At 48.4% G+C, this 22175-nt stretch overlaps 1 protein-coding gene across 6 annotated transcripts in view; it reads right to left on the reverse strand.

Annotated features, from left to right (window-relative positions):
- The window catches only part of Cngb1 (cyclic nucleotide gated channel subunit beta 1), a 63669-nt gene that overhangs the window by 39544 nt on the left and 1950 nt on the right, over positions 1-22175 (reverse strand). Inside the window, exons 2-14 of one of the 6 annotated variants that reach the window (XM_034522501.2) lie at positions 20905-21125; positions 16725-16782; positions 16426-16492; positions 15396-15513; positions 15222-15264; positions 14532-14577; positions 13508-13583; positions 12801-12840; positions 12249-12396; positions 10864-10939; positions 9386-9422; positions 4245-4404; positions 2132-2452 (exon numbers count right to left, since the gene is read on the reverse strand). In XM_034522501.2, the coding sequence (XP_034378392.1) occupies positions 2132-2452; positions 4245-4404; positions 9386-9422; positions 10864-10939; positions 12249-12396; positions 12801-12840; positions 13508-13583; positions 14532-14577; positions 15222-15264; positions 15396-15513; positions 16426-16492; positions 16725-16782; positions 20905-21117 (1403 nt within the window). In that variant the 5' untranslated portion in view covers positions 21118-21125. Of the gene's footprint in view, positions 1-2131; positions 2453-4244; positions 4405-6803; positions 7272-9385; positions 9423-10863; positions 10958-12248; positions 12397-12752; positions 12841-13507; positions 13584-14531; positions 14578-15221; positions 15265-15395; positions 15514-16425; positions 16493-16724; positions 16783-20904; positions 21126-22175 lie in introns of those variants that run through there. The other 5 variants (XM_076915693.1, XM_076915692.1, XM_076915691.1 and 2 more) reach the window with 5 other exon arrangements.

Genomic DNA, 22175 nt, shown 5'->3' on the forward strand with positions numbered 1-22175 from the left:
AGGTGTCTGGGCTGTGTGGACACATGCACATGTACAGGACATGGGTACCTTTATGCACACATGTGAGACTGTGTGATGATGCGTGTGCAAATGTGTGAGTATGTAGCCAGTGTGTGCCATACACATACACATGCACGCCCATGTCGCTATGTCTGAGGACACATGTATAGCCATGGGAATATTTGTGTGGGCCCTATACAGCCACTGGCCTTTGGAGGTGTCTATATTCAAGAACATGGCACATACCAGAATTTTCAGGGAAGACCCGGAGGGCAGAAGTGGGGGGCACATGCTACATTTTCCCCAAAAGAAAGACTTTCATGGTACTAGGTAAGGAATGGAAAGTTTATTTTAAAAAATTGTTTGTATGTGTATGTGTGTGGTCTATGGGCACATGCATAAGCATGTTTGTACGTGTGCACACATGGGGTTGTGGTGTGTGGAGGCCTGAAGTCTCCCTTCATTGCTTTCCACTGTATTCATTGAGACTCTCTTAATCGAGCCCAGATCTAATCCAACTGACTAGTCTAGTTGGCCAGCTTGCTCTGGGAATCTTGTTTCCATCTTTCAAAGGTTAAATTATGGCAGGCCACCATGTCAGCTGGCATTTATGTGGATTCTGGAAATCTGAGCTGTCTCCCCAGCTCCTAGGAAGACAGGTCTTGAGAGGAGATGAGGTAAGCATTGGAGAAATCAGAGGTTGGCAATGAGAAATTGTGGGTTTCTGTCATGGTTGGGAAGACACATGTAAAGTGGGCAGGACTGCTCTGAGAACTGTTGTTACCCCACAGGGTTCTACCTCAGCTCTCATGCTGGTTTCATGGTTAACTGTTTCTTGACTGGGAACGAAGTAGTCCAGAGTGGGAAGAGAACATTAGTCACCAATGTGTCCTTACTCCAGACCCATTACAGCACCCATCTCTGTGGCCCCTCTGCAAGGACTGCTGTCGGCCCCCTACAGCTGTGGAGGTGAGCACTTGCCAGGTAGCTGTGCTGACAGACGTGGTACCATTTCTGGAGCAGAGCTGTGCTCTGAAGATTCATGGTGTTGCCCAGCCTCAAGCTCTGGCCAGAAAGAGAACCCAGGGATTACAGGACTGGGTCCAGCATTGCAGCAGTGGGTGACATGACAAATACAGGGAATGAGGCAAGGGGTTAGAATAGGGGACAGATACATTTCCTCTGTCCACAGCAATTGGTCCCCGCTCTCCCTGCCCACACCTCTCTCCAGCACCCCTGCCAGCTACACCATTGTCCTGCTCACAAATCTTAAATGTTCCCAGTGGCTTTTGGGAAACCAGGTCTAAGGCTATCACAACCTGCTTCAGAGACAGTGTGTACTCTTCTCACCCCATGGTCCTTCACTGGTGGTTCTTCAGACCCTCCTCATTGCTCATCTCTGGTCCTGACCTTGGCCTGTGCTCTCTCCTCACTCATTCCTGCTTCCTCCCAGCCCACAGATCCCTACTCTGTCAAATCTTACCCCAGGTCTCCAGCTCCTAACTAGGTAGGGATCTGCCTTCTGATTTTTAAGTCTTTATTCAAAATGCACTGTGTGGACGTGGATGCTACCGCTGTACGGATGTGGGAATCAAGTATTGCTGGATGGCAGAGCAGACTCCGGAACAGCTATAGACACTATTAGAGGCCATCACAGGATCACTGCTCTCTGTGTGTACATGCGTGTACATGCGTATACATGTGTGTACATAGTCTGCATGTGTGTATGTGTGTGTACATGTGTGAATGTACATATGTATATGTGAATCCATACATAGGGGAGACAACTTTGGCTTTTCTGTCATGAAAGAAGTACTCTGAGCTCAGTACAAATGTTCACTCATGTATCTATATGTGTCATTAATTTTATATTTATATAATGCCTACTCATATTAGGCATGGTTCTCTACTCAAATTAGTGAAAACTACAGGCTCTCAAATTTCACATGGGTACACCTGCGTGAGTTGGGGGGTGGGTAGATATCTGGCAATGGATTCCCTTTGAGCACAGTAGAGACCCCAGCTTTCTTAGTACTTTGATCAGTTCTTGACAGTGCTAAACACAGAACAAAGGCAGAAAGTACCCCACCCTAGGAGCCCTTAATCCCACTGCCCAGGACAAGTGACTCACATAGGCTCCTCTTCTTCTTCTTCTTCCTCTTCCTCCTCTTCCTCCTTCTCTTCTTCCTCTTCCTTCTCCTCCTCTTCCTTCTCCTCCTCCTCTTCTTCTTTCTCTTCCTCCTCTTCCTCCTCTCTCTCCTCCTCCTCTTCTTTCTCTTCATCCTCTCTCTCCTCCTCTTCTTTCTCTTCCTCCTCCTTTTCTTCCTCCTCTTCTTTCTCTTCCTCTTCCTTCTCTTCCTCTTCCTTCTCCTCCTCCTCCTCCTCCTCTTTCTTGTCTTCATCTTCTTCCTGGTCCTCATCTTCTCTTTCTTCTTGAATCCGAGGCAGCCTTCTGAGTCAGGACCAGAGGAAAGAGGTGAGACCTCATGGCCACTCCAGCCCCCTTCACCTCATCTCTGACATCTGTCCTGGGACTTCCCAGCAGAGTTCTACCCGAGAGCTCCCTACCAATAACTACGGGCTCTCTCTAGCCACAACCTTCCTACGTTGTCCTGGTGGTGACTCAAGCACACCACTGAGCTTTAGTGAGCCTCGGTTTCCCCTTATTGTTTCTTAGTAATGTGGGTCAGGAGCATGACTTGCTCATCATAACAATCCCTTCCTTCTTGCATGCTTCCTTGACAGGAAGTCCATCATTTTGCTTTTTCCCATCATCCCTCAACAGGGGCCCAAAAGCCATGGGGCTGATGCCCATCAACTGAACCTCCACAGCTACAAGCTGAAACTAACCTTTTTTATATGCTTGGTGACCTTGAGTACTTAGTTACAGCAGAAAACTAACACACAAACTAAATGTCACCAGTAGAGTGTCCAGACATAGTCTAAGAATGGATGCAAGGGGAGTCCTGAGTGCTTGTGAGAAAACTTCAAGAAAACGAGACAAGAGTCTTGTGATCTCAGTCTCATCAAAAACACAGAATTGTTCTTGGAATGTACTTTCATGCCCTTCCCAGGTGTGGTGGATAGGACGGAGTGAGTTCACTTTGGAATATCCATTACAACTTACTATTGTTACTTGTTTATGTGCCTGTATGGAAAAAAAAAAACCACCATGGTTTTGCCATGTGCTGCTTGTCCTTGTGATTGTACACTTTATTCAGGTGAATAAATTGTCTGATGCTCTGAATAAAGTTGGCTAGTACATAAGACTTTAGTCCACCTCATGTTTAGACCCTGCTTTCTCAGGTTCACCCTGCCAACCAGAGCAGTAAACGATGGAAGACATGTTAAAGTTGGGCTCAGAGATACACACTTTTAATCCCAGCACTTGGGAGGCAGTGGCAGACAGATCTCTGTGAGTTCAAGGCCAGCCTGTTCTACATAGTGAGTTCCAGGCCAGACAAGGCTACATGGTGAGGCCTTGTCTAAAAGCAAACAAAAATGATGCTCATAGACTAGTATACAAGTATGAAAACAATGAGGTTGATTTCCACCTAGTGAATTATGGAAAGCTTCAAGGTAATCAAATATAACACAAGGCGGATAAGTACACGCGATAGGCCATGTTTTGTATGAACAAACAGAGAGGAGTTGTTCTGGTTAGCCTTAGTTGTCAACTTGACATAGCCCAGAGTCATCTGAGAGGAGAAACCTCAATTGGAGAACTGCGTAAGTCAGACTGGTCTTTGGGTATATCTGTGGGAGACTGTCTTGAATATTAATTTGCATAGGCAGGCCCAGTCCACTGTGGGCAGTACCATTCCCTGGGCAAGCAGTCCTAAACTACTTAAAATGCTAGCTAAACATAAGCCTGGAGAGCAAGCCTGCAAACAGCATTCCTCCATGGTTTCTGCTTCAAGTTCCTGCCTGGCTTCCCTCAATAATGAACTATGACCTGGAAGTATAAGCAAAATAAACCCTTTCCTCCCCTATGTTGCTTTTGATCAGAGTGTTTCATCACAGCAACAGAATCAAACTAGAACAGGAGGTTCCATGTGTACCTGCCCCAGACTCTCTCAGAACTGGGGCCTAGTAGCCATGTGCCCAGGTGCTGAGGGAAGGTGCTGAGGGTAGAGAGGCAGATGTGGCCCTGCACTGGGCTCTTTTATGCCTTTAAGATTCCACACTTTATGCCTGCATCCTCAAGCACTTACTCCTTTTACAAGACTTCTCTGTTTTCCCACCTGGTCATCTCCACCATGGCCTCACTCTCTTCTTCATAAGCCGGAGCCACCTCTGTCTCCTGCAGGCTGCTACCATCTTCCTGCTGGGCATCCTCCCAGTAAGAGTCCACCTCCTCGAGGACAAGATCATGTTCCACCTGTTCCACAGGGAGGATGCTGACTGCAGGGAATAAAGGGGAGCCATTTGTGGGGTGAGGAGGGTGGCTTGTGCCCCTAAGTCCTGGCAGTCCATCCTGGGGGTCCTACCCCAGTGTCTTGGCTCCTAGTCGGCTGTGTTACCAACAGGATCATAAGAAGTCAGCTCAAGGCCCCAGGGATGGCCTCAAACACACTACTTATCCAGCCTCCTCCCTTGACTCTCCGCCTTTCTCCCCTCTTGGGATCAAGCTCTGGTTACAGGTGATCAAGCTTGCTTCCTACCATGGCTTACCTGCTTAGAGGTTTGGCTCAGAACAGAGAGACTATTCTATTCAGTGCCACAGCTGATGTCAAAGAATTAGACATTTCACACACACACACACACCCAGGGACAGGGTGCCCTAGCTTGCCCTAAGGGGTATAGAGAAAGCCTGTTCCTTGCCTATTTCCTGAGTGCCATCTCTTGGTGATAGCATATCTGTGAGCTCAGCAGCTGCTTCTGGAGACCCTGTGTCCCTCCACATAGGTTTAGAGTCTCCACTGTCTAAGACAATGTGACTTTTTTCATGGGGACATGGAAAATAATTACAGATGCCTGTCGCTTTTAACATTTCTCTGTGTATCCTGACCCCTGACCAGAAAAGGGTGCGTGTTTGTGCTCTTGGCAGCAGTAGATTCAGACTGCTGTGTGTGGTGGCTCACACCTGTAATCCCGGCACTTGTGAGGCAGGGGCAGGGAGGAGGATTGAGATGTGGTGAGTTCTAGGCCACCCTGGGCTACACAGGAAGATCATTTCAAAAAACAAACAAACAAACAAAGAACTGGGCTCAGGACATCTCACGGGAAACCCAACTCACCCTAGGCAGGTATCAAGGAAGGAAGGCAGACTTCCTTCATGTGGAGTGTTTCTCAAATGTTCCAAGGGTCTTGGTGGCCCTCAATCCAAGTATGAATGAATTAATGGTGACAGTCTATTTTTGGTTTGGGGACACAGGGTCTTGCTATGTAACCCAGGCTGACTTCAAACTTTTGATCCTCCTGCCTCCACATCTGAAGTGTTGGAATTATGAAAGCGTGCTGCTACACCTGGCAGATATTTGGGACGTCTACGCCAGGGTCACTGCATGAGATTCTAACCCCAGTCAGTGGCAGCCAGCTACGCCACTAAGATAGGAGGAACTCCGACTTCCGGGGCCAGCTGTCACAGAGTCTGGGCACATAGGTTCTCACCTGGCCAGATACTCTGGCCTCAGGTCTCCTGAAAGCCAGGGCCCAGGCTTCAATCTATCTTCTCTAGCAGGCATGGTTTATGTCACTCCTTTCCCTCTGGTCCAGGCTACATCTCTTCCCACCTACTCTGTTCTAAAGCATAGGCCTTCCCTCAACATACACATCTCTGAAGGTATGGTTCCAAGAGCGTGCATCACCAAGATCACACAGGGAAGCCGGAGCCCCTGAGAATGGCAGATTGCCAGGATGCCCCTACCCCAGTCATGAGGTCCGGAAGTAGGGCATTCTTCATTATTGAGCCTGGCCGTGTGAGATGTGACCTTGCTTTGAATACATCCCCTGCCTGCAGGACTTGCTCAACCCGAGTAGTCTTTGTGAAGTCAGTCCCTGCTCAACCACCTTCAGGGGCTCCTCATGGCCTAGAGCCTTGTCTCTTCAGGGTTAAACTTGTAGCTTTGACTTCATCATCAAGGACTTAGGATCCTAGTTAGGTGACATGCCCACAGTTCTCCAGCCCTATGCCCTCACCTCCAGGCATTTCCCACTTTACTCTCTCTGCAAGATTGCCCTTTCTCACTGCCTGCGGGTGACAGCTGCTGCTTAGACCTTTTTCGTGGGCATGGGCCAATCTGGTTTCTGACAGAAGCCAAGCCCTTCTGTGAAAGCTGATTATTTTATTATTTTATTTATTAGTTTGTTTTATTTGTTTGTTTTTGTTTATTTGTTTTTGAGACACAGTTTCTCTGTGTAGCCTTGGCTGTCCTGGAAGTTGATTTGTAGACCAGGCTGGCCTTGAACTTAGAGATCTGCCTGCATCTACCTCCTGAGTGCTAGACTAAAGGTGTGTACCACCAAGTCTGGCTCGAAAGCTGATTTTTTTTTTTAAGGTTGACAATTTTGCTTCAAAATCAACCTAAATAAAGACAACTAGGGGCAGCTGGGACCTTAGGGTCCCTGGCCAATTTCTCCATCCTACAACCCCAGTACCATAGGCAATAGCTGTTCTGTCCACCTTCTTTAGTACTAAGTACTACAAGGTTATGGAGTATACTCACAATTCAAACACTTGGATGAGGCAGGAGGATGGAGAGCTGGGAGCCAGCCTGGAATGTACAGCAAGAATCTGTCTAAATAAATAAAACTTGAAGACTTTTTGCAAACTTGGCTTAAGAATATCACACAGTCACAGGTTTGAGGTACAAAGTCACACTCTTTAATGTCAATTACAATGTCACAGTCAGTGGTGGTCTCTCACTTGGGCAGGCCTTAGAAAAACCACTTGTAAAGAAACTGAGTCCTGTGTAGTGTGGATGGTGCCAGGTGCCCCTGTGTGAGCATGCTCAGACATTGAGCATTGAGGTCTCAATAGAGCTCTCCATAGTCTCACACCAGAAAGTCTCCCTTGCCCTTGCTCTAATCTGGATGCTGCCTCCTGGCCAAGAGCCTTGAGAGAAAGCTCTGGGGTTGCACTTAATGACTTTGGTTTCCTCTGCCCTGGCTGGGGGTTCATTATTCAAAGAGGGTGAAGATTAGCAGTCACTGCCCACTAAAGATCTTCTCTTGAGGTATCCTTCAGTCCTTCATCCATCCATCCGTTTGTTCATGGGCTCCCCAGGTCCCCTCTCCCTTGTTTCAGAGGCCTCCAGCTGCTGTCGCCCCTGAAACAAAGGAGGTGACAGAAATGTGGGCACCTGAGTAGACACACAGAGAATGGATGGATAGATGGATGGATGGATAAGCATCTGAGTGGCTAAGCAGAGGCTGGATGGGTGGGTGGATGGATGGATGGATGGATGGGTGGGTGGATGGATGGATAGGTGGGTGGATGGATGGATGGATAGATGAATGGTGGTGGATGAATGGATAGGTGGGTGGATGGATGGATAGATGGGTGGATGGATAGATGGGTGGATGGATGGATAGATGAATGGTGGTGGATGGATGGGTGGGTGGGTGGATGGGTAGATGGATGGATAGATGGGTAGATGAATGGATGAGTGGATGGGTAGGTAGATGAGCATCTGAGTGGCCAAGCAGAGGATGGATGAATAGATAGATGGATAGATAGATAGATAGATAGATAGACAGGCAGACAGATAGGGATCTGCATGTCCAAGCAGAGGATGGTTGGATGGGAAGACTAGGGAACAGAGTAGAGGAAGTGAACATGTACCCCCAGACTCTCAGTCACCCCATGTACTGGGTTTAAAAGTGTCCCTGAAAAGACATGCCTAGGTTCTATCCTATATAAATGTGACTTTATTTGAAAAAAGGGTCTTTGAGAATATTATTGGCTTCAGGATCTCAAAACAAGAGACTTCTGAATTTAGGGCAGGCCTTCCCCCAGTGACAGTCACCCTTCCAAGGGGAGGATGAATAGAGGCACAGGGAGCAAACAGAAGGGCAGCTAGAAGCCAAGGAGCTAAAGGTGGTCAGGAGAGCTGCGAGAACATTCTCTCTCTCTCTCCCTTCTCCTAGAGTCTCAAAAGGAAAGGACCCTGCCAGCACCTCAACTGTGGATGTGTGCACATGTGGATGTATGCACATTTGTCACAACAACCACAGGGGACAAGCCTACCTAAGCTCCTAGTCTTTGTGCTAAGCCTGTGCCCACACATGCCCAGTGCCCACCAGAGACCAGTTCATTCCAGGAACTTTGAGGTAACCTGATTGCAACCAGCTGAAAATCCTGCATCTTTCCAGAGAGCCAAGAAAAAGACAGGAGGACCCATCACCCATCTGAGCTCTCCACAGTGTATAGATGGTCCCTGTCCTGGGAAATTTGGGCCCTTGAACTTCAGACTGAGTAATTAATTACCCACCTGGCTGAATGGGGCCTAGTTTTTGCTGCATATAACGTACTGAGGAGGTACCTCCGCTTCTCCAAGGCTTGCCCTTTCTCTGCTCTAACAGCCTACAGGGTCCCTGCATATTCTAGGACTACCAGGAATCCCAGGAGAAAGGGAGCTTGCCCCACCTGGAAGCTGGCCAGCTTTCTCCCTCCCACTGGGTACAGTTTTAGTGACTGTCCACTCTCTCACCTCCACGGCCTGGGCTGACTGTCTGTGTCCCTGACCACAGTGGTCACTCAGTTTCAGAATGCTCATAGACACCATGGTCCAGGGGGCTGGGATTGGACATAGTTTTTCTCCCCACTCGGGAGGCCCTTAGAGGGGGTCAGAGGGTACATGTCTAGGATGGTACAGTGACTACACTGTACATAGGTCTGAATGCTGCTTTGCTCGCCGGAAATCCACCACAGGTGCCTGAAGCAGGTGGCAGTAAGCCACCCATCACTATTGGATGGACGGGTGAATGCATGAATGTCTATCTCCCACTTGCCAGTGTATTATCCACCTCCAGGGGTACTGTCTCTGCCTGTATACTGCCTGCCTGGCTTCATCCTTCTGCCTTCCAATGGTGCTATCAAATACCTTCCCACTCATCACAGGGGAGGGAATCCTGTGGCTCAGCAGCTCTGGAGTCCTTAGAATGTTTCCCAAGAAACACCTCTTTCCCAAGCAAACCCACACACTCAGCTTCCAGAGGCCAGTCTCCAGTTCTGGGTAATTGCCAACAGGAAGGGGTGTGGTCTTGGCTTCACGGTTGTTTTCCTGACAGAGGAAACACTCTATAGCCACCAGCTCCATTACTGCTACCCAGAGATGCTGAGCAGGAGCAGGCTCTCTCCACTCCAGGGTAGGAGACCCTCGCTGTACCTCAAACCCAGACCTAAATATATGAACGTGGGACTCAGGAGCACGGTACTTACTGGTTTGTACATCACACGTCCCAGGGCAGTCAGCCTCCTACATGGGGAGAAAAGATGACACCTGCCATGGCCGCCTCACCTGCCTCCCTTCTATCCCTAGTACACATATGTCCTTTACCCACCAGAACCTGCAGAAGATCCACTACCTCAGCTCCTTGCTCCTGCCTTTTCTTCAGAGGCTACCGGCTGCTCTGACCCCTTCTCCCTCCAGGGCCACAGCTTGCTCTCAGCTTTTGCTCGGGCTGAACCACCTCTCTTTTGCTTGCTCTGTGAAACGGCCATCCTCTACTTCCAACACCTGGAAGTCTTCTCCCTTCTATGCCTGCTTCCTCTGCTGCTGGCGTGCCCAGGGTCCTCTGTCATCGAGGCAGTTCAGTAGTTAATGGCTTCTCCTCTCTAGCCCCTTTTATGTTTGGAACTCTCCGAAGCCAGCACTCTCTGAGCCTTCAGAGACAGCATGATGAAGGGTATGAAGCAGAAGCCTGGCTTCCGATACCTTCTGCTCTGCCGGCCTTAGCACTGAGCTATCGAGGAGGAGAGGGGATGGATAGCACTGGGAGTGAACCCAGGATGTCCAACTCAATCCCCATGAAACAGAGACAAAAACCTCTGCTGAGCCCAGAGCCAGTGAGGGAAGACCTCTTGGACCCTTCTTGGAGAGTCAGTGAGGGAAGAGTAGGGTCCTCCTCAGCTCTATTAGACAAGCCGAGGTACTGAAAGAACTGCAGCATGGTTCCTGCTCAGACGTGCTGGGGCCCAGAGGCCTGGGACCAGTCCAGGCCCACCTCTCTTTGGACAAGACATCTTAACTTTCAGACCACTTTCCTGTGTGTTTTCCCAAGACTGGGTGGTATCAGATCTGTTCATCTGCTTCTCTGGGGGGGTAAAGTAAGGTTCTCCAAGGACCAGGGCCAATATCACACAGCTGTGCCTGAGAATAGGCTTCCCAATTCTAGATGCTTCTATGGAGATATGAATAATCTCCCCAGAAAGGAGAATCAGGCCCCTAGGATCTTGGTAAAGAAAAGGAAGAAGTGGACCATGACCCTGTTTTCCTACCACCCATCTTTGGGCCCTAAGCTGCCAGGAACACTCATGGAGCTTAAGGGCTCCCTGGGAACTCCACTTCTTCCCAAAATGCTCCTGGGCTCTGAATCCTTGTGCATCCTTCTGGGTCACTTCCACTAGCAAAGACTTCTTTGATATTCTAGGAGGCGCTATCTCTGAGTTCCTCTACCCCTGTGGAAGTTTCTAGACTATAAGCTCCTGACTGGTAGATCAGTACTGGTGGCTACAGTGCCTGAGCAAATGTGTGTATACAGGCAGGCTTCAAGGTTGAGTTGCCACTGATGGCTCCCTTCTTACTGTGTCCCCATCATCAGGGACTCAGGACAACCATCCAACCATTATCTGAGCTTACAAGACCCTTCCCTCAGGACCACCCAGCCAGGGCCTCTTCTACCTGGCTGCCCACTCACCTGCTCTGCAGCCTTCCCATGGAGCACAGGCTGAGGCAGGGCCATCTCCAGCCTGTGTAGGAGCCACTCGATCAGCCTGTAGTGGGGAGATGGGCTGAATCCAGGTGAGAAGAATTAGGGTGGGGAATTGGCACAGATAACAAGCCTGCCAAGAGGCAGGCTGTGTCGGACACCAACTCCAGAGCTCTCACCCTGAAGGCCCCTTTCCACCCTCCCCATCCTTCCCAGGCAGCCCTAGCATGTAGCTCAACTCAGTTCTATCTACTTCAGATACCTATTCCCAATCTCTCACACCCTGCTAGGGTGTGAGCATTGGGCAGCACCCAGCCAGATTTTAAAGTGGCTGTGGCCTTTGGTCCAACAACCCTACTCATTTACTCCTGGTCAGCAGATAGGGCATGCACAAGGTTTCTGGTTTCAGGAAAAGTGTGAAATGCTTTTAAATGCTCCTCTGTGGTTAAATAAATGAAGCCCCATTTAGCTCTTTGCAGTGGTTGAATGAATAAAGTAGAATTGGTATTTAAAAAAACACCTCTGAGGGACTTCTTTAAAAAGTGTGTGTGTGTGTGTGTGTGTGTGTTATGCACATGAATATGTGTGTATGTCTGTGCAGTGGTACAGAGACCAGAGAAAGGACGCAGGTAGCCCCCCCCCCCGCCCCCCAACACACATTCTCTGCCTTGTTCCTTTGAGGCAGAGGCTTTCCCTAAACCTGAGACACAGTCTCTCCCTAAACCAGAAGGTTTCTCTCTAAGCCTGAGGCAGGGTCTGTCCACAAACCTGAGGCAGGTTTTCTGCCTAAACCTAGAGCTTAATTTTTTTTCAGCTAAGGTAGCAGCAGCAAGCAATCCTCCTGCCTCCACTTCCTGCCTCAGTGCTGGGCTCACAGGATTGCACAGGACCATGCCCACTTTTACAGAGGTGCTGGGATCCAAATTCTTGGATCATGGAGTGAGCTTGGGTAGCAAGTACTTCAACCACTGAGCCACCTCTCCAGACCCTGAGGGACTTATTTTTTAAAAAAAATTTTTTTAAAGGATGTAAAAGAATACATGCAATTTGGTTTTGATAAAGGGTGTGTGTGTGTGTGTTTCACTTGTTTTGAGACAAGATCCGGCTATAGAGTCCAAGCTGGGCTTGAACTTATGATCCTCCTGCTGCCTTGGCTTCCTGAGATTACAGATGGGCACTCGGGTATATGTTTAAAGGAAACACACACTCCCAGCCTGGTGGCTGGAGGAAGATGCTGACCGAGGTTTGCCTGGAGAGTTTGAGTCTTCACCCAAGTGAATGTTTTTAACTTTCTGATTTAGCAAATTAGTGCTGGGTTTGAGCAAAGCATTGAGCCTAATCCTTGTAGGAGGTGCAGCCTTTAGGGGGCTCACCTGACAGGGTCCCCAGGTGGTGGCAGGGATGAGGTTTGGAAGCCAGGTTGGGGCTCTGCAGGTGGTTCCTCCTCAGGCTCCAGGGGTCCAGGATTAGGCTGGGAGGGGTTCTCTGTGGGCTCTGGCTCCATAGAGGTCCCAGGGGGATCTGAGTGGTAAGAGAGCCCACACTAAAGACCCTATAGCTGGGCTTCAGCCAACCCCCTCATGGGTATAAAGGGCCAGATTTGGAGGATTGGCATGGCTGGGTGAAGAGCCCTTGGAGACCATCCTAACAGCAAGCAGCCGAGGGAGGGAAAGGGACAGACCCAAGGTTGTGAAGTCCAGCTGACTCAAGCTTCTGGAGTTCCAGATCTGACTAAGAAAGGGTTTCTGATGTCTTAGCAAGACCTGAACTCTCCCCTTGCCTGGCTGAAAGCTAAGGCACGCGTGCGCGCGCACGCGCGCGCACAAACACACACACACACACACACACATCTCAGGTTCCCCCCCTGAAGAGCCTACCCTCTCCTGTGACCACATAGGAAGCCCCTCCCAGCTCCTTCTTTGTACCTGGATCCAAGACAGCACCCTCAGGTTCAACTTTCCAGGCCTGAATAACAGAGAGATGGGGCACAGTCAAAGCCAGCCTGCATATACCCACCTTGGTCAGCTTGCCCTGGCCCCATGTGTTATCACCAGTATGCATATGTAAATACACATATGTGTGGTGCTGGTGGTGGGTGGGTCTATAATGGTTAATCTCCTTTGTTAACGTGATTCCTAGGAGACACACCCTCTGGGCAGGTCCTCTGGGGGTTTCCAAAGAGGTTTAACTGAAAAAAGAAGGCCCACTCTGAATATGGGTGTCACTATCCCATATGTTGATGTCCCAGACTCAACAAAAAGGCTTAAGAGAGAGAAACAGACAGAGACAGACCCACCATCATTCACTTCTGTCTGCAGATACAATGTAACCTGTTGCCATGGTTTCCCGCCATAATGGATGGTGCCCACTTTAAACCATGAGCTAATATAAACTCTTTAAACATCTTTTGTTGAGAATTTTGTCTTGTCACTAAGTAATCAATACAGTGGCTCCATCTTGCTCCCAAATGTCCCCAGGCCCTAGTCAGTCACTCCACCCATGAAGAACACTCCAATGAGAAGATCTACTTTCCAGTGGATGCTGGGGATTAGCCATGGCCTGCTGGAGTGGGCAGCTCCCTGGGCCCCAACCCTCCCCTTGGTCAGCTACCCACCCCCAACTCATCACTTACCTGGGAAGGCCTAGGGGTCTGAGGTAGTACTTTCTCCAGATTCTGCTCAAGCCACCTGAGTAGCCACAGGCTGGGTCTGTGGGAGGGTCAGTGATCAGCAAGTGGATGGCCTGAAATAAGAGCTACCTTGACTGCCCACTAGAGTCTAGGCCTGGCCAGCCTTCTACACCTGGGGAAGGAGCTAAGAGTCTGAGGAATGAATGAGTGAGGGGGTGAATGGAGGGAGGTGGTTGGGTGGAAGGCATGAGTCTGGGCTCCTTGCAAAAATCACATAATGAATCTTCAGGCTGACATTGGGGACATGGCAACCTGAAAACATAATAATTGGAATAGGTGCTTAACTAAGCACTTCGTGTAAAATCCTAGGTTTCTAGTCCATGGGCTTTATTGTTTTGCCTGTGAGACAGAGTCTAGCTATGTAGTCCCAAGTGGTTCAAGTTTATGACTCCCCTACCTCAGCCTCCCCAGTTCTGGCATTATAGGGTTACAGGTATGTGCACCTGTGTCCAGATTGGCTCATGGCTTTTCTTAAAACATGGAAGGCTCTGCAGTTGCACCAGGCAGAGGTGGCTGAGCCTGGGCAGGGCCCCTCCCTGAGCAGGCTCATCAATGTCATTGTCCCCATCTGTCCTGACATCCTCACTGAGAGGCAGCTTTTTTTTTTTTTGAGAGGTCATAGGCTGTGAGGCTGAGACCGCCAAGTTCACATAGACCTCATGGTGGGCCAAGCCCTGCTTCCAGATGCCACATAAACCCCACACTCCCAGAATTCTGTCTGCACAGAGCTTATCTGTGCTTGCTTTCCTCCTCAGAGGTGGCCCTGCAGAATCTCCAGGAAGTAAGGAGAGCACAGGTAGCCTGGAACACTACCCCATGCTACAGATAAGAAAGCTGAGGTAGAAAAGAGGGAAGAGACATGCTTCAGGTCACTCGGGAGGTGGTGATAGACGCTGCTCTCAGTTCTGTGCACACTGCTTGCTTGGCCTGCTACAAACCAAGCTGGCCCTTGCTGACAAGGACTTACTCGGTGTCTTGAGTCCTGGAAGCTTTGTCTGAGCCATCTGCAGACCCTACAGAGCCAGGAAATAAAGGACAGGGAGGCAGGATGAGGAAAGGTTGCTCAGTGGGTACAAAACTGCACTTAGAGATTGTCAGAAGTCCTGGCTGCACAGAGGGTGGATACAGAGAGCGACTGAACACTGCATATCTCAAAAGCTAGAGAAAAAGACTGGAGGTTTTCACCAGGAAGGAATGAGAGTTGTCTGAGGAAACGGGTAGGTTTAACCTGGTTACAAAAGCACCGGGTAATGAACCACCACTGGTAGCTATGAAAACACGCCATGTTGAGTTTTTATGTATCAGTTTAAAAACTAACTAACAGCTTGAAAAATATTCAGGAAGTCACTGAAGAAAGAGGAGGGAAGGAAGGAAAAAGAAAAAGGGAACAGAGAGGAAGGGAAAGAGGAGAAAGCAAGGGAGATGAAGGTAAGGGGGAAAAGAGAGAAAGGGGACAAGAAAGAAAGAGGGCATAAGCTTCTGCCTAGAACTCCTAGGATCAGCCTTGAGCAACACGGAGACCACTCAGATCTAGCCCCCCAAGGCAGTGGATGAGCCACACCTATGGACCACAGAAATTCTCCCCACTGCCAGGCCCATCCCAGTAGCCCCTTAGAAGCTCCCATCCCAAAAAAGCCATCCTGCCTTTTCCTCTTACCTGGGTTCCCAATGCCACAGGGCTCTGGGATCTGTGCTCTACCCTGATGAGACAGACAGACAGACAGACAGACAGACATTACCGGGAGCCCCCTGTAATTCCAGGAGCAGCCTCTCCAGCCCCACAATCCCCTGGTGACTCTCCCCTCACCCTCAGGTCACCCTGCCCTTGTACCTGATCTGGGCCTCCCTCTCTGGCAGTCAGGTTCTGGCCCCCACTGCTGCTGCAGACAGGCTGTGGCACGACCTTCTCCATACCCTTCCAGAACCAGCTCAACATCCAGGAGCTGGGCCTGCCAAGGGATAGGGACATGAGTGCACTCTCAACCTTCACCCTGTCAGAGTGGCAGTCCATATAGTCTTGAAGGACTTGACGTGAATCAAGCCACCGTCTCCACATGATGAGACTCTAAAACCTTACTCCCTCTCCAAAAAGACCCAGGGTGCCCTTCAGTCTGTACTCAAGGATGCCAGAGAGACCTTTGGAACCTGCCCTCCAGTTGCTCCATACAGCGCAGCCAGCCTCTCTCTACACCCCAATTAACTTGCCCCTAACAGCCTTCGCATGACTAGCACTCCAAAAGGATGCCCTCAGAGCAGTGGTTCTCAATCTGTGGGTCTCAACCCCACGGGAATCAAATGACCCTTTCAGAGGAGTTGCCTGGGGCCATTGGCAAACACAGATATTTACATTATGGTTCATAAGCAACAACAAAAATAATCTTGCAGTTGGGGATCACCACAACAAGAGGAGCTGTATTAAAGGGTCACAGGATTAGCAAGGTTGAGAACCACTGCCTTAGAATATCTCTGGAGGCAGAGACTCATCAGTTTACATGAAGATCCTGAGTCCCTGTCTTTCATTGGCCCCAGCCCAAGGTCTACTTGGCTGGATAAACTCTATGGAGTAAAAGTCCTGCTAATGGCAGGACCACAGGCTTCACTGGGAAGTTAGCAGCTCCAGCCATGGTCTAAAGCCACCCCAGCACTAAACTAGTGTGTCCCAGTACTGAAGCCATTCTGGTACCCGCACATTACTGTGGCCTGCCCTCTCTTGGTAACCATCCCATTGTGCTCAGAACATGATGCTCCCGCATGATCCTCTGAGCCTCTTTGAATGGCCACAGACCTGACTCACAGCTGTCCTCTCCTTGCAAGTGGCTCCCTGCAGGGGCAGTTGAGAGATGGAGAGGGTGATATGGTACCTGTTCACCTTGGCAACAGCAACCTGGGGCTGGGAGGTAGACTGAGGAGGATGTGCTTCCTGGGTCTCTGGGAAAAATAAAAATAATAAAAAAAAGAATTTCCCAGATATCAGATGTGGACCCAAGAGAGGCCCATTTCTCCCTTGCTAGGGAGATCAAGTTTTTCAACTCAGCTCAGCTCAGAAGCCAGCTCCAAACTTCTCTGAGCCTACACTTCATCATCTGTAAAGCGAGCTGCTGCCAGGCTCTGAGAGGAGACTCCAGGCCCCTGCCCAGCCAACCCAGGTCCCAGCACTCACCTTGAAGGCTAGGGCCAGCCTCAGCCTCGCCCTCTCCTTCCATTGGCTCCTCTGGTGACTGTGGGTTCAAATGAAACCTGTAAGCTTTGGTGGCCTGGTACAGAAAGAACAGCCATTCTGATTCTATCTATCACTCCAAAGTTGACTGACTCATTTCAGGATCATCTCCAGGGAGCTATTCCACTTCAATGGCCAGAGAAGAGGGAGGAGCCATGGGCCAGACTGGAGAACAAGGGCCAGAGGTGCTGCTCTGGCTGGCTTCTTCCTCCTGAGGCCTAAATTTTCCTCCCTGGCTCTGCTATTTGCATCTCTGTATCCCTGCTCTGTAGCAGGGTATTTATTCTGCTACATTGTATTAGCAGTGGAGCTCGGTGATTAGGCAATAAAAGAGGAGGTGGAGCTGGAGAAGAAGAGAGGAAGGGGAGGAGAGAGGGAGCAGCCAGGGAGAACCACAGATGGGTGGAAAGCTGTCCTGGGTAGCAACTTCTATCAAAAGGTTAGATATTGGGTAACAACTCTAATTGTTACCCAACTGTTAGATAATCATTAAGCTTTAAGAGTCTCATTTCTATCAGGTACTGCGAAGGTGGCAGATATTGTCTGGGATTTAGCCGAGGTTTGTGGATGCAGTGTGGTGGATTGGAAGAGCCATCCCCCATGTTGGTGTCTCGTGGGTCTAGTTGTGGCACGCCTGGCCTCTGGCTGCTTCTAGCTGTGGTGTGCATGGGTTCTGGCCCTAGTGTGGAACATGGCACCTGGAGCTAAGCAGAGCCGTCCCGCCAATTAGATAGCTGGCCCGTGCTTCGACTTTTTCTAAATATCACCCCTATACTGCTGCCTCCTCTACTTCTACACACCATGCAGTTTTAGACACCCACACATGGGTTATCTATGGAGACACCCACAGGTGTATACCATACCTGGGACTGGAAGACAGTGGGTAGAGAAGAGACAGATTTCTGAGCCTCTGGAAAAAAGCCCCATACTTCAGATCTGGCTTCCCAAGAGGCCCATTTCTCTCTCAGGTCATATGCATATCCATGCACACATAGAAACGAACATGCATATCACACTATTGTACCAGTGGTACACATGTATGCACAGATATACAAAACAAGTGCATTCATACATATGCACTTGTATCAACTTGTACATACACATGTCAGCAATACAACTATATTCATACGCACACATGAATGCGTGCACACATGTGCACAGATGTGTTAATGTCCACACACGTGAATATATGTGCATACAGATACATTTGCGTATGTGTAAAGACATAAATTTGTATATATACACACACGTGCATGTATATTCTCAGTCACATAAGCAGACATTTGCATAATTATGTAAGCATGTGTATATATACACGTACAATATACATATATAAATATACACACATGTCTAAAATTTACACAAATATGCATGTACCATATAAAATATGGATGTGTACAGAGATGTGCAAATGTATGAGCAGATAAGTATATGCACAAACACACAAGCTCATACTCAGGAATGTGCACATACATATAGAATCAAGTGCGCACAATAAACATGTACATGCACCTGTATACAAATACACACACATGGGCATGCATACTCGTGTGCTCACAGAATACTATCATGAATATACCATATGCGCGCACATGTACACACATACACATTCTACACACACACGAATGCATACACACATATGTGCACAGATGTATTAATGTCCATACACAAATATATATGTATACAGAGATATTTGCCTATGTGTAAAGACATAAATTTGCATATACACACAGGCATGTGTATGCTCAGTCACATAAGAATGCATTTGCATAATTATGTAAGCATGTGTATATGTACATGTACAATATACACATACAAATATACACATGTCTAAAATTTATACAAGTATGCATGCAGCATATGAAATATGTATATGTATACGTACAGAAATTCTATACCCATTTCATAAACACATTCTACACTAGCCCAGGCATAACCGTTTTTCTTCCAGAAATACCTCACCTCTGCAACTCCTCAATTAAAACTCCTCCACCAGCCCCTTGCTTGTGAGTTCCCGTAAGCTCTAAGGGCATAACTGGAGCTCATTCCCTTCCTAGCCCTGCCTTCTGGCAGAAGGAGCTGACGGCACTTGTCTCCCAGCCTCCAGGGTCAATGCCTGGTTGAGTCTTCTTTATGCCTTTTGCTCTAAGCACAGACTCTAGCGTCAATTAGAAGCTAAATGAAATCTGCTTAATTGAGCTGCTAAATTAATCGTCATCGGGCCCCTGAAGGGATGAGATGTCAGGCTGGCAAGTTTTGCTATGCTTGAAGGAACATTTTAGAAAAAAAAAAAAAAAGTTCCTCAAGATGTGGCACGTGGACCAGTGCCAGCTCGCAAACTGCTAACTGGGTCCGTGGTGATTGGACAGTTGGATCAAAAACTAAGGGTTGGTGAGCTGGCTCTGTGGGTAAGGGTTCTTGCTGTCTGACAGGAGGACATGTCCCACGTGAGTTCTTCCCTGACCTCCATGTATGCATACACAACAAACAAATGTAATAAAGTTTTACAAATTCTATCTTATGTCCCAGAGTGTATGTATTCAGTGGAACACTAATCTTTTTTCATTACTTAATTGTTTGTGTGTTTGTTGGTTTCTTGAGACTGTGTTTCTGTGTACCCCTGGTTGTCCTGGAACTCACTCTGTAGACAGGCTGGCTTTGAACTCAGAGATCCACTTGCCTCTGCCTCCTGAGTGGCTTTTATTTTTCTTAAGCTAATAAAATTACATCATTTCTTCCTTCCCCTTTCTCTTTCCAAACCCTTCCATAAACCCCTCCGTACTCTTTTTAAAATTCATGGCCTCTTTATTCATTAATTGTTATTATATACATATACGTATATATGTATATATTCCTAAATACTTAAATACAACCTGCTTGGTGTGTAGAATGTTACTTGTATGTATGTTTCCAGAGCCGACCATTTTGTATTGGGTAACCAGTTGGTGTGCTCTTCCCTGGGAAAGAGGATTTCTCCTGTTCTCAGAATTCCTTAGTTGTCTGTAATTCTTTGTATAGATTGAAGCCTTCTGGGCTTCCCCTTGCAACCCCTCCTCACTTTAATATGTCTATTCTTGTTATCCCGGGAACACTGATGTTCAAAGACACTTGGAAACTGAAATACTGTTTAAGGGGCTCAGTGAGTGAGAACACTGCTTATGGAGACTCATGTTCCGAGCACCCATCAGGGAGCTCACAACTCTGCTCCAGGAATCTAATGCCCTCTTCTGGCCTTTGTGGGCACTGCACCCATGTGAACACCACCCTTCCCGCCTCCCCCCCCCACAAATATATATAACATTTAAAATAAATCTTTTAAAAATACTGTTTTTTAAAAACCTACAATTAATTTTCTACTTCCTAGCCGGGCAGTGGTGGACCAGAGTTTACAGTGTCTCTAGACTCCAGAGACTGGTAAAGATGGTTACAGGCTACTTAGAGCCTATTTCCTGGTTTTGCAAATACTGGTATGTACACAATGCAAGTTTGTATTTGATGTGTGCATGTTCGTGGGAAGGCTGGTCACATGGTATCACGCACGTGTTTAGAGGACAACCTGGGGTGTCAGTCCTTGTCTCCCACCTTGTTTTGAGACAGGGTCTCTATGCTTTTTAAATGGGTTAATCAGGCTAGCTGTCCCATGAGCTTCCAGGGGTTCTCCTCTTTGCTTCCAACTCCCCACAGAAGTCCTGGGATTAAAGATGCTTGGGTGACTGCATCCAGATTTTACATAGGTTCTGGAGATTTGAGCTCAGGTCTTCGTGCTTGCATAGTAAATGCCTTTAGCCTCCGCGCCACTGCTTGAGCCCCACAAATGAATTTCGTCAGCACACGGGCATGCTCATTTGTTACCCGTTCTGCACAGCTGTGCTCCTGTTATCCAGTGCAGGGCTGAGCAACCAAGAGAGATGGGACGGCCCACAAAGCCTGCTCACCCTTCACAGAAACAGGCTTGAGCAAGCCTGTTCACTCTCTGGGCCTGAGTGGTCTCATTCAGATGTGCACTAAGCCAGTGACCACATTTCCCACTGCCCCCCACTTTCACCCGTGGGGATCAGGTGGCCCGAGCTGGTGAGTCCCTGAGCAGCAAGGCCAGCCTGCCCTCCTCACCCACTCCTCTCACCAGGGTCTGGACCTCTGGTAAAGTCTCTTCAGGTGCTGGTTCAGGTTCTGGTTCAGGTTCTGGTTCTGGCTCTGGTTCCAGCTGAGGCTCTGGCTCAGGTTGTGGTTTTGCCTCGGGTTTCGACTCTGTTTCTGGCTGTGGTCCTGCTGCCTCCTCGGTCTTCTGAGGGGTCCTCGGAGGCTGAGGCAGCACCCTTTGGACCCAGCCCAACATCCTGATACCTGTAAGCGACAGAGTCTTTAACTGCACCTGAATGAGCGCAGATACTCTTCTCACTCACGGCTACTGCGCATGCCCTTTACTGCACCCTGTCTTTAAAAATAATCCTGCAGTACCGCTGGAGAGACAGAGCTGAGGTTAAGAGCTCTTGCTGCTCTTCTAGATTTTCCATACGTGTTTTACGGCACCCATGTCAAGCACCTTCATAAGCGCCTGTAACTCCAGTTACAGGAGATCTAATACTTTCTTCTGACCTTTGTGAGCACCCACACGTACATGGAGTACACACACATACACATTCAAAATAAACAGGTTTAAAAGTTTCTGTGATTATGCTCAGCCCTTTTTCACACACACACACACACACACACACACATGCATATCTGCTTCCTGCCCTTGTGGATCTGAATTCCAGAATATGACATGTTCTGAATCATGTGTGACCTTTGAGCATGGCTTCTTTCATTGAGCATATGTATCTGGGATTCCTTTATAAGTGTTCCTGTCACTAATTCATTTATTTCTATTATGGAGTAGGGTTTTTTTTTTGTTGTTTTTTTTTTGTTGTTTTTTTTTTTGTTTGTTTTGTTTTTTTTGAGACAGGGTTTCTCTGTATAGCCCTGGCTGTCCTGGAACTCACTCTGTAGACCAGGCTGGCCTCGAACTCAGAAATCTGCCTGCCTCTGCCTCCCAAGTGCTGGGATTAAAGGCGAGCGCCACCACCGCCCGGCATGGAGCAGTATTCTATGGCATGAATTTTCATACTTTGCTTCTCCGTTTTCAAGCTGAGGGAACTGTTTCGGGGAGGGATTCAAATAAGGCACACACATATATAAAAATATTTCTTCAAATGTTATCGAAGGCTAGCTATTGAAAAGAATCTCAGTGTTGGTCAGGGGTGTGGTCTGCATTAAATACTGTGTCATGCAGTCCATAATGCAATATGCAGAAGTGCTGGAAAGAAGAAGCACATTCATTTGAACAGGAGACGCCTGTGCTCTAGCACTGTCACCGGCAGATCAGTCAGACTCCCCGTGTCTCTGTTTGCCTGT

The sequence above is a fragment of the Arvicanthis niloticus genome, chromosome 18 (assembly GCF_011762505.2).
Source record: "Arvicanthis niloticus isolate mArvNil1 chromosome 18, mArvNil1.pat.X, whole genome shotgun sequence".
In the NCBI taxonomy this organism is placed as follows: domain Eukaryota; kingdom Metazoa; phylum Chordata; class Mammalia; order Rodentia; family Muridae; genus Arvicanthis; species Arvicanthis niloticus.